General features: G+C 42.1%; 1 protein-coding gene across 1 annotated transcript in view; it reads right to left on the bottom strand.

Annotated features, from left to right (window-relative positions):
* LOC592858 (uronyl 2-sulfotransferase) overlaps nucleotides 1–12143 on the bottom strand; it is a 41509-nt gene extending 29366 nt beyond the window's left edge. The window contains exon 1 of the mRNA XM_030990822.1: nucleotides 11695–12143. Within this exon, the coding sequence (XP_030846682.1) occupies nucleotides 11695–11851 (157 nt within the window). The 5' untranslated portion in view covers nucleotides 11852–12143. The remainder of the gene's footprint in view (nucleotides 1–11694) is intronic.
* Between the last annotated feature and the right edge of the window lie 1128 nt (nucleotides 12144–13271).

Genomic DNA, 13271 nt, shown 5'->3' with positions numbered 1-13271 from the left:
GCGCCCATGCAAATTATGATGATATCACTGCCTGCGCGCTGCGTTGTGCGCGCATATCATCATTTGCATGGGCGCAATCTTAATTTACGCATAAATACCAGAGGTCAGAGGTTATTGGCCCCAATTTTGGGGCCAATGACCCGAGGTCAACTGTCTGCTCATGCGCACTGATACAACTGTAAACTGGTGTATACACCAGTTTACAGTTGTGTGCGCCATTTTAAACAAGGCCAATGAACTAGAGGTCATGTATTTAAGCGTAAATTAAGATTGCGCCCATGCAAATTATGATGATCACTGCCTGCGCGCTGCGTTGTGCGCGCATATCATCATTTGCATGGGCGCAATCTTAATTTACGCATAAATACCAGAGGTCAGAGGTCATTGGCCCCGGAACAGGGCCAATTTGGCCCTGTTCCGGGGCCAATGACCCGAGGTCAACTGTCTGCTCATGCGCACTGATACAACTGTAAACTGGTGTATTATGATCGAAGGACGACAGAGAAAAAAAAAACACGCTTATAATAACGAGAAAAAAGGATAACAATGATAACAGCAAATATGAGAATATCTATGTTATTTTAATGATCAGAATTGTTTTTTGACTAAGAAAAGTTAAAGAATTTTCCTATCCTGATGGTTCCAAACCATTGGAGATCGCGTACTAATATTTTCCAATCCAGATGAGCGCCCAGGGGGCGGAGCCTCTGGAAGCTCAGGGGTTTTAGGCAATTAATTACGCGCGGATGAGCATATTTTAATACCTTATTTGTGACAGTGGCTTGCATGTCACTAATTGAGGAGGGGTCCAGGGGGCGGAGTCCCCAGAATGCTCAGGGGCTTTAGGCATTTAATTACGGTCAGATGAGCAACTAGACGCCCGCTTTAGGGCCCGTAGTGGGGTCTAGGGGCAGAGCCCCTAGGAACACAGGGAAAATCATGTCATTTCAGCAACATTTGAAAATCACTGGTATCGAATTAGAAAACAAACACACGTTATAGTTGTGTTTTTTTTTGGGGGGAGGGCGCCCCTCCAAAGTACGCCAGTGCGAGGGAGCATAGTGAACGAGACGTGTGAATGTGACGGAAGTAATCCCCCCTCACTGGCTTTTTAAGTTTTGTCGTATTAACAAATTACATTCACTAACAAAACTATAGTATAAAAACAAGCAATGTACTTTCTTCACATTTTAATTTTCTACAATATTAACTCGTACATTTTGAAGGATATTATGCGAGGGAGCGTAGCTACCAAGCGAGAAGTTCTTTGCATTTTTATTTGTCTAAAGTAGAGATAGGCTGTTTGTACGATACGATTCCTGTCACGTTCTGTATGACTGCTCTTTATTTATTCACGAGAAACTAATACGTCGGGCAGATCTAGGCCACAGTATCTGAACGCCATGGGAACCATACTGGTATCTAATACTCGAATACTCTATTTCTTGCCAACTTGTGGCAAGAAAAAAGTCGTGATTTCCTCCCGCCCCCCCCCCCACTCAGGGTTCGAAATGACCGCATGCGAGTTGCCAAAATGTCCGGTAAAGGGGTACTTTTCGTGCGACAAAGTCCGGCCCGAGAATTGTAAAAAAAGGGGTGTATTTGACTTTTCACCCGGAGATTTCTTTAAAAAGGGGGTGTTTTTTTCTTTTTCTCTCTCATCTCTTTGCACTCCTAAGAAATTATTCCGAATTAAGGGGGGGGGGGGTACATTGACCATTTTTCATGATTTAGGGGGGTCTCCAAGGCAGGAAAAGCCCGCGAAAAGCCCGCGAAAGGGGGGTTCGGAAATGTTGGCAGTCCTCAGATAGGGGGTGCTTTCAAAAAGAGGGAACGAGCATATGCGTACCCTAAATAACACTGAGTGGGGGGCCGGGGATTTCCTTACCCTTTCTACTGTTTTTTTCGATTTTGGTTTCAAAAATGAAAATTATAAATTAAAATCGACCTTCATACAAAATAAAAAACTAAAGAAAATGAAAATGAAAATGACTGTTTATAGGAGTACGCATATTTTGTATATAGATAATAATAATAATAATAATAATAATAATGATAATAATAATAATAATAATAATGAAGCGATCCACGGCGAGACGGCCCGGTGGCCAAAACCGCCCCGCCTAGTACCGACTCAGAAAATGTTAAAGTATAGCTTTAGTTCTTGAAGTGTAGAAAACGAAGATAAATCAAAGTCACTGAAACAAATTCTTGATTGGAGTTGAAGATTTATTAAAATAAACGAAGAATTAATAAATCACGAAGTTCATGTTTTGGGGCTGGGCAACCCAATCGAAACAGATTAGCAACTCATGTCGATCGTAACGGAAGAGAGGTCCCGCTCCAGAGACGCAACTCGGTTTTTATCCCCCCGAACTGACACGCCTCGTCCTTCCAAAAATTGAGGCGTGTCACACAGACGCTTTGCGTAATATCAATCCACTTATAATTAGTTTCCGTATTAAAAGGTCCTATATTTCTTGGCGAATTTACCCCCTCGGATATAGGGCGCTCCGGATGATCCGCATCTCTATTCCTCACATACTTCTTTCACGCACCCACCTGTGTCTCTTACATTCTAATCTCTCAAACAAGAGATGCAAATCACCCGGAGACCCAACAACCCTGGAATATAACAAGGGATAAATGTTGCTATGTCCGTCCACACTAGCGAGCCCACATGCTTCTGGCTATTACACACCTGTAATCCTCACTTCCCCTCTCATACTATTTCGATAGTGTGAACAGACCCGGCAACAAGGAAAAACCCTTCCAATTGTAATACAAATCTATTTCCTAAATTTGCCTAATTAAATTTAAGTCAACTGTGGCGACACGCTGCAGCGACACCTAATCCAATCGGCCAAGCCGAAAAAGTAGAGCCAAAATTAAGAGCGCAACGTCTCGGAACAGGTGTTAAAAATAGCATACAAGGAATTCACCATGTATGTTTGTAAACATAGTTCTAGCGAAATCTACCAGGAATTTGCCTTGTACATGTACGTCAATGAACCTTTGAGGAAAACGTAAACACGAGAATATCCATATCATTACAAACTCCCCTACTGAAACGATCTGTCCCATAAGATCGCAACAAAAAAAAATAGAAATTCTCGTCATATATACGTTCCCCTCCAAGTTACACACACGTACATGGCTGCCCAGCCCTAAAACATCTACAATAACTTCATATACATCATATAAAGCCAACATGGCTTCCAAATTACAATATATAAACACACATATCAAACTGGTAATCCAACTCACAAAAATACCCACTAGTTCAAACATACTTAGAAATATCACCTCCCATTAATGACACCCTTTGCATATTAAAACAGCATGACAATATTTTGCAAGTAAATGCACAACCTTAACGCAATAGTCAATTAAACAAACCCTCAAACTCCAAAATCTTCCTTTTTTTTCCCTCCTCTCTTCATCCACATAATTAACCAATTATGTGGTCCTGCCTAAAGAGGCAATAACAAAATTAAAATTTTAATCCAAAAACCTATTATAAATTCCTCGAGTGTCCTATTCCTGCATGGTTAACAAAAACGCCCAAATTTCCCTACAGCAGACTATGAAACCTACCACTATCATGTCTCCAACTACTTGTAATTATAGCCTGAAACTGTTTGCGAAGCTTAGGGAAGTGTCACAACCCCGGCGGTCAGAGCCGGATACCCCAGACCTCCTCCAACCGGTTGTTGGGACTTCTCCTGCCACTTGTAAACATCCATATGTAATCAGAAATTACTTAAAAATTGAAATATACTAGTGATAATACATGCACATTCTCCGAACACTGGAATAGACAACGATACGTGTAACCGGAAAAATATAAAAATTTGTAATATGCAGACCTATGGAATATACAACCAATCTCAACACGTAATTAGGCAAAAATCACCATAACCATAAATGACCCCAAATAAAATCAGGACGGGTGCCCAGCCCTAAAACAGTAAAAGTTTGATAATTAAAATTATTAACTCCCCAATTTGATGTAAACGACTAATTACCGTGATAATTAACCGTCAATATTACGGTCCCTTCAATAAAAATACGAAATATCCGACTGTTCATAGAATATCTCAAAATTTGTAGATAATCAGCGCAAAACTGATTTTGGTAAATTAAAAGGGTTAGAATGTCTACCCTTAGTTTGTCTTTGCGACCTTCTTGGGATGGCACCATCCTGATTCCCTGGAACATTAACATTATCATCTCCAGCTCGCCCTGCTACATCCTCCCCTACTGGATCTATACCTACTTTATCAAAATTAGGAACCAACATATACTCTCCCCTACTGGATCTATACCTACTTTATCAAAATTAGGAACCAACATATACAACATATATACTAAAAGGCCCTAGATCTTATTAATTCATAGGTCTTATTTCTACCTTGATGTCCCCATTCATCATGACATCCTACCAACACATTCTTACGTAAACATTGAGGAAGTAAAACTTGGAATATCTCCCCAAATACAGGGTCTAGCACTCTTCTTACTAACAAACCATCTTTCAATGAAAGGCGAGACCAATGAGTCAACCATGATTTAACATTATCAGGTTCTGAAGGATGTTTGAAGTCTTCATCACCGGGTGCCCAATTTTGGGACCACCGCTCCCATACAAACTTCAGTTCGGGGTCTTCTTTCTGCATTTGGATTAACTGATCTTTTGTGTAAGATGGAAATATGCCAGAAGAGCTAGGCTCTGCAAACGACTGTTGGTCAGGATTGTCACTATGCACACGTACAGGGGAACTACAAATATTTAATTGTACTTTAACAGATGAGGATTGATATTATTACGATCGTAAAAGGCCTGTTGCAGAGACTGTACAGTCTGTCTCTTACCAAAGTGGTTCTGCAAAATAGTAACTATTTGATTTGTATCTAGTGTTTCAGAATAACATCGCAACTCTTTACGTGCCGGCCCCTCCAAATGAGCCTTGATCACACTGACCTTTTGGGTCTCTGAAATTTGTGACTGTTCACAATAAAGGTCCACCTCTTCTAACCAATCTTCTAATAACATACCACCCTGCCCTGAAAATCTATCCAACGTAGCGGTTGTCCTACCAGTAGGTGTAATCCGGATACCCTGTAGAGCTTCGGTAAAACCCGTTACCAAATCTTTAACCAACTCTTCCGCCATAATTATTATCTAATGTAAATATTATTAAATACTTAGTCTAATATGAACATTAAGGCAAGGGGTGCAACCTCGGGTTACCATATATAGTATAAAACCCCTAAATACTGCTTACCTTAATTTTTGGAAGAGATGTATACTACATGTAGGCGAGCCAGAGTGAAACCAGAACCATATTCTTAGTTACCATATGTATATATGAAAAAAACACACCTTCACTACTGTTCTCGTTTACAAGGATTATATAAATTTACCAGTCAATTAATGAATTATGCCGTCAGATAATACACTAAATGTTCTGAATAATGGTATACATCAAAAGATGTATCTAATTGTATATAATGCCATACGCAACAAGGCATAGAATCAATTATCATATATAGATAAAGTGTTCTAAGTTCAAGACATACCAGAGATGTCAATCCGCTGCCTGCATCCGTCACCCTCAGAAATACTCCCTCCTAGATGATGTCTGAACACGCCTTAGATCGCCGTAGATACACAGTCTTGTAGTCCCTCTCGATGGCGATGATGTTGTGTCGCGTCGATGTAGTTGACTGCAAGATTTCACGTCTACGGAGATCACAGGACGAACCGTTAGGCTACTGTGGCGGACACGATTCTGCCACCTTGGCTTGACACGGAATATTTGTCAGGATGCCCCGTGTCGGCCAGGCGCTCTCCGTCCGTTTGGACAAAATATATGCCCGTAGCTTAATGGCTGGAGTTATTAACTGCTCACACGTATCTCAACAATCATTCGTCCATCGACTACAATCGGTCACCTAAACGTCTCGTTCACAGCATCAATCAATTGAGCATCCTTCGAACAATCAATTTCCCTTGTCAACACTTGTCACAGGTTCTCGTCCCTTGGTTTCACTGCTCCAAGAAATCAAACCAATCATGATGTGTAGGTTGAAAGTCTTTATTGCGATCCATTCAACAATCGGGTAAATTCAGTACAAGTACAGTGCAAACTATCTGAGACTTAGCTTAGAGGCTTAGGCCAGGCCAACTATCAGGCCAACTATCAGGCCAACTATCAGGCCAACTATCAGGCCTACTATCAGGCCAGCCTCGGTGAGGCTGGCCTGTATCGGATACAGTGCAGTGGAAAGCCCTAGATGCACAACACTGGCCATCCTAAAAATTCCCCTATACATAAACGTGTAAAAGAACAATTATGTCCTCGTTAGTAAAACAACACTTCACACAACATTTCTGCTAATCCCATACAATCTTCACGTATAATCTTCAGTATAACCCCTTATTCCTGATTAGATCACTACTATACAAGTAATATCCCCAAAAGAAACATGATAATTGCACCAACATGATCAAAATATGTAATTTATGCCCATTTTCCTTCAGTTTGGTAATTGCTAAATCAACGATGCACCATATTGCTATAGCGCATGCTCGTACAACAGCAAATGCTTAACATTCGTCCAATACTAAAACCCTGATTTGTTACACGATTCCCTTCCCTCCCAAGCTTGGTCCCCAAGCTAACTTATCTCTACTTATGCAACAACAACACAAAACAAAATAATCAATACTAAAATCCAAGTCTTTTATGACAGTTCAAAATGGCTCTTTCCAAAAGTGTTCAACTGTTCAAAAGTTAGTTCGTTTCCTTTCCTTCTAGATCTAGGCATCCCTGGGCTCATTGTTCTTTCTCTTCTCTTGTCGTTCCGCACTTCCGTCAGCTCGACCAGCTGCAACACCGTCAATGCTACCTCCCGTCGTCCCCAAGCTCCGTCAGCTCGACCAGCTGTGACGCAGTCAGTCTTACTGCCCGTTGCCCCCAAGCTCCTTCAGCTCGACCAGCTGTGACGCGGCAGTCTCACTGCACGTCGCCCCCAAGCTTTATCAGCTCGACCAGCTGTGACGCCGTCCGACCTACTGCCCTTCGTCGTCCCCCAGCTCCGTCAGCTCTACCAGCTTGTGACGCCGTCAGGCCTTCTGCCCGTCGTCCCCCAGCTCCGTCAGCTCTACCAGCTTGTGACACCGTCAGACCTACTGCCCGTCGTCCCCCAGCTCAACCAGCTGTGACGCCGTCAGTCTTACTGCCTGTCGTCCCCCAGCTCCGTCAGCTCTACCAGCTTGTGACGCCGTCAGACTTACTGCCCATAGTCCCCCAGCTCCGTCAGTACAGTGCTACTACCGTCGTCCCCCAGCTCCGTCAGCTCGACCACTCCACACCATCAGCTATCCCACTTCTGACACCATGTGTGGCGGACACGATTCTGCCACCTTGGCTTGACACGGAATATTTGTCAGGATGCCCCGTGTCGGCCAGGCGCTCTCCGTCCGTTTGGACAAAATATATGCCCGTAGCTTAATGGCTGGAGTTATTAACTGCTCACACGTATCTCAACAATCATTCGTCCATCGACTACAATCGGTCACCTAAACGTCTCGTTCACAGCATCAATCAATTGAGCATCCTTCGAACAATCAATTTCCCTTGTCAACACTTGTCACAGGTTCTCGTCCCTTGGTTTCACTGCTCCAAGAAATCAAACCAATCATGATGTGTAGGTTGAAAGTCTTTATTGCGATCCATTCAACAATCGGGTAAATTCAGTACAAGTACAGTGCAAACTATCTGAGACTTAGCTTAGAGGCTTAGGCCAGGCCAACTATCAGGCCAACTATCAGGCCAACTATCAGGCCAACTATCAGGCCTACTATCAGGCCAGCCTCGGTGAGGCTGGCCTGTATCGGATACAGTGCAGTGGAAAGCCCTAGATGCACAACACTGGCCATCCTAAAAATTCCCCTATACATAAACGTGTAAAAGAACAATTATGTCCTCGTTAGTAAAACAACACTTCACACAACATTTCTGCTAATCCCATACAATCTTCACGTATAATCTTCAGTATAACCCCTTATTCCTGATTAGATCACTACTATACAAGTAATATCCCCAAAAGAAACATGATAATTGCACCAACATGATCAAAATATGTAATTTATGCCCATTTTCCTTCAGTTTGGTAATTGCTAAATCAACGATGCACCATATTGCTATAGCGCATGCTCGTACAACAGCAAATGCTTAACATTCGTCCAATACTAAAACCCTGATTTGTTACACTACGCAGAAAACCCGTAGACCAGCTACGAGACCAGCTGAACGCAGGCGCGGATCCAGGGGGGGGGCCGAGCGGGCCTTGGCCCCCCCCCCCCGCAAAAAAAAAAAAAAAAAAAAAAAGAGAGAAGAAGGAAAAGAAGGGAGAAAGGGAAAAAGGAGAAAAAGGGAAAGAAAGAAGAGGAAGAAGAAAAGTAAAGGGGGAAGAAGAAGGGGGGCCGAAAGGGCCTTGCCTCCCATGCTGTTAACCCCCCCCCCCCCCAATCAAAAAAAAAATAAGAGAGAAGGAAGGAAAGGGAAAGAAAAAAAAAGGAAAAGAGGAGATACTGGCGTACTGATAGAGGGGGGGGGGGGGCTTGGGGGAAATCAAATTCAAACGTGGTTTATTTCTGATTCCACAACGGTGTATTACAAATAATGCTGAAATGACATAATTTCCGAAATTTTTCCTCATTTTTTAGTAAATTATACGTTTGTATGTGTTTGTTGGAAAATAAAAAAATTCCTAAATTTACAACCAGGCAAAAAATATGATTCTTGAGATTCCTACATGTCAGGGCCCGAGGTACGGCGGGGAGCGAGAGCCTCGAGGCATCAAAATATGCTCATCTGACCGTGATTAAATGCCTAAAACCCCTAAGCTTCCGGGGGCTTTGCCCCCTGTATTCCATCTAGGGCCCTACGGCGGGCCCTTAGATGACCATCTGACGGTAATTTAATGCCTAAAACCCCTGATTTTTTGGGGCTCCGCCCCCTGGACCCCACGTCAAATAGTGACTTGCCAGTGTCACAAAATAATAAGGTATACACAAAAATATGCTCATCTGATCTTAATTAAACGCCTAAAACCCCTGAGCTTCCGGGGACGGCTCCGCCGCCTCGACCCCACCTCTTTGAAATTCGGACAAGGATTAAGAGTATAGAGAACGGTACAACGCATCGTTTTCTTTCTCTAATAATAAAACGTCAAAGCCTCGCGCAGGAGGAGAGGAGGGGGGGGGGGGGGACTGAATTGAGACGAGGATTAAGAGTCGAGAACTGTACAACGAATCGTCTTCTTTCTCTAATAATTTAATAAATCGTAAAATTTTCCGCGCTTCGCGCGGGAGGGGAAAAACTAAATTCAAACGAGAATTATTTTCGAGAACGGTACAACGAATCGTCTTCTTTCTTTAATAGTTTAATAAAACGTCAAAGCTTCCGCGCTTCGCGCAGGAGGGGGAGGGGGGGGGGGACTGAATTTAGACAAGAATGAAGAGTCCAGAACTGTACAACGAATCGTCTTCTTTCTCTAATAATTTAATAAGTCGTAAAATTTTCCGCGCTTCGCGCGGGAGGGGGAAAACTAAATTCAGACGAGAATTATTTTCGAGAACGGTACAACGAATCGTCTTCTTTCTCTAATAATATAATGAAACGTCAAAGCCTGGGAGGGGGAAACTCCCCCCCCCCCCCCGCTTTACGTCACTGTTGGTCACCATAACGTAACAATATTTGGCTCGCATAATTTCAAATTTGGGCCCCCCCCCCTAAGAAATCCTGGATCCGCGCCTGGAACGTACCTAGTTTCCCGGCACCGCGGCCTTCTAATTCACCGGAACGATGCAAGCATGCAACACTGAAGGCATGTGCCGCCGACCATGAATGAAGTGACGATATCACCTCCCCGCTGACACAAGCAGCGAGCCCCTTCAAGATGACACCCACGCGGCCCTAAAGTACTACCGTTTTCCCAGCATAAAAGAATCACCAGCTACGCTTCCACCGTCGCTTCGTCGCGCTGTAGCTCTGCGGAAATAAGCTCCTGGGCCCCCTCGTCAGGAAACCACCAGCAGAAGAAAATTTCACTCCTCTCAATACTCTTCGATGCTGAGCGGCCGACAAAAAAAAAAGTTAGTTCGAAGCCCAGGGGTTCTTGGACTCCGTCCTCGTGACAACCCCAACAGATCCACATATAACTAGTTGACGGATGTGAGCTAACAAAAATCTCTGCAGCTCTCCGCTGACGTCGCTAATATATCTTGAAGTTCAATGGTAATGGTTGAAGTGATAAACAAGTGTCTTACCCCATCCGTACTACCAATTGAAGCGATCCACGGCGAGACGGCCCGGTGGCCAAAACCGCCCCGCCTAGTACCGACTCAGAAAATGTTAAAGTATAGCTTTAGTTCTTGAAGTGTAGAAAACGAAGATAAATCAAAGTCACTGAAACAAATTCTTGATTGGAGTTGAAGATTTATTAAAATAAACGAAGAATTAATAAATCACGAAGTTCATGTTTTGGGGCTGGGCAACCCAATCGAAACAGATTAGCAACTCATGTCGATCGTAACGGAAGAGAGGTCCCGCTCCAGAGACGCAACTCGGTTTTTATCCCCCCGAACTGACACGCCTCGTCCTTCCAAAAATTGAGGCGTGTCACACAGACGCTTTGCGTAATATCAATCCACTTATAATTAGTTTCCGTATTAAAAGGTCCTATATTTCTTGGCGAATTTACCCCCTCGGATATAGGGCGCTCCGGATGATCCGCATCTCTATTCCTCACATACTTCTTTCACGCACCCACCTGTATCTCTTACATTCTAATCTCTCAAACAAGAGATGCAAATCACCCGGAGACCCAACAACCCTGGAATATAACAAGGGATAAATGTTGCTATGTCCGTCCACACTAGCGAGCCCACATGCTTCTGGCTATTACACACCTGTAATCCTCACTTCCCCTCTCATACTATTTCGATAGTGTGAACAGACCCGGCAACAAGGAAAAACCCTTCCAATTGTAATACAAATCTATTTCCTAAATTTGCCTAATTAAATTTAAGTCAACTGTGGCGACACGCCCAGCGACACCTAATCCAATCGGCCAAGCCGAAAAAGTAGAGCCAAAATTAAGAGCGCAACGTCTCGGAACAGGTGTTAAAAATAGCATACAAGGAATTCACCATGTATGTTTGTAAACATAGTTCTAGCGAAATCTACCAGGAATTTGCCTTGTACATGTACGTCAATGAACCTTTGAGGAAAACGTAAACACGAGAATATCCATATCATTACAATAATAATAATAATAATAATAATAATAATAATAATAATAATAATAATAATAAAAAGAAGAAGAAGAAGTAGAAGAAGAAGAAGAAGAAGATGAAGAAGGAGAACGTGAAGAAGAAAAAAAGAAGAAAAATAGGAAGAGAAAAGAGAAGAAAAATAAAGAAGAAGAAAGAAGAAGAAGGAGAAGAGGAGAAAAGAAGTAGGCGAAGACGATAAAACAAGAAAAAGAAGAAGAAAAAACAAAGGAAAAGAAAAAGAAGAAGAAGAAGAAGAATAGAAAAGATTTTTTAGGCTCTAAATCCACTTAAAATCAAGAGCTTTTTAGATTGGAACCAAATAAATATCAACCGATTAAACTGACCTGAGGTAATTTTCTGTTGCAATCCCGTCGCCATCGTTCTTGATACTTGGACCGCATTTTCCTCCTGGAATAAGTTCTGGATCTCCCTCTTTAAAATAATGCCGGTGATACAAGATATCGCTAACGCTATTAATATCGCAAGTTTCCGAGGTGCCATTTCAGTATTCTAGAGACTGTACGTGATAAAGAAGATAACACAATTGCACGTTTTCAAATTGTCAGACCCTCCGGTTCAGAAGACAGTAAACATCTGGGAATATATATTATTGTTGTAATGGCATGTTCAGCTCCAAATATGCTCGTTTAACGCGTAAACATGGTATAGGGGCATTAGACAGAATGTTAGTCTGCATATTACATAATGTTAAGTAATCCAATTCTTTGCATGGTGATACAGAAATAACAAAGCCCCTATTATCTTGTTTCCCGCACGATCGAAGGCAAGCTTCTGTCCTTTGATGCATGACTTCACCGTGTCTCCTGTCTGCAATTGTTTTCAGATATAAAAAAAAAAGAAGAAAGCTAGTCATTATATTGGTGCCATCAATTGTGAGTACCTAAGCATATCCTCCAAGGTTGCGTGTCCGTGCTTGTAAACCACATTTTATGCATGGTATCGTTCGAAAACGGATATGAATGAAGTAGGCCTAAATTAACACACGCGACCCCCCCCCCCCCCCCCCCCCCTCCCCCTCCCCCCCCAAAAAAAAACACGCGTTGATACATTTTTCAACCCAAATAACGGTTTTTAGAACACTACAGTCTATTGGAAGAATGAGTATGATAAAAATGGTCACTCAAAGACTATTACTTTTTTGAGGCACTCCATGATCATTTTGAAGCGCAATTTGTTAGGGCTTCAATATTACACCATATCACATACCACTGATAACACGTAGGGTCATGCATCTCTGTTGGCATCCCCCTTTTTCTTTCCCCTATTTTGTAGTTCCTTTTGTAGTTACAGATTAGTTAATTTAAGTACTTATTATTCCTAAGTATCATTTGAGGTGTTCACACTTGTACAAGCATTGCTTTTTAGTGGACCCCTCTGTTTCCAACATGTATTTCTTACATTTGTTTTAAATGCTTTTAATTGATTTGTAATGTTTTGTTGGAAACATGAATACATTTGAAATTGAGATTGAATTGGAATTAACATTGTTAAACGATGCCTCTAATATTAGTAAGGAGACTTACTGATCAAAACTCTTTAGCTAATTGTTTTACAATCTTTGCGTAATGGATATTACGTTCTTTAATTGCTAGAGCTGTCTTTATCCATGGTTCTTTCTCATTTTCTACTCTGTATGTGTGTTTTCTTTTCTCCCCAACGATTATTAGCAAACTCCACATTATATAGAGCAACGTTACTGTTCTCCCTGTCTTCTTAGTCCTTTCACCCATTATATACTTATTTCAAAATTCTGCATCGTCCACTATGCAACAACAACTTTTTTTTTTTATGTCTCAAGATGATTTTATTTAGGATGTGAACTGGAGCAACAAACGGGACGCTTTGGAATGTCTTAGGGGTTGATCCGATTATGTTAACAAACAGCTACCTCAGGGCGAAC

This window comes from Strongylocentrotus purpuratus, unplaced genomic scaffold (genome assembly GCF_000002235.5).
Source record: "Strongylocentrotus purpuratus isolate Spur 01 unplaced genomic scaffold, Spur_5.0 spur5_scaffold_19, whole genome shotgun sequence".
NCBI lineage: Eukaryota > Metazoa > Echinodermata > Echinoidea > Camarodonta > Strongylocentrotidae > Strongylocentrotus > Strongylocentrotus purpuratus.
Note: the sequence above shows the minus strand (reverse complement) of the source record. Positions and strands in the feature narration are given on the sequence as shown.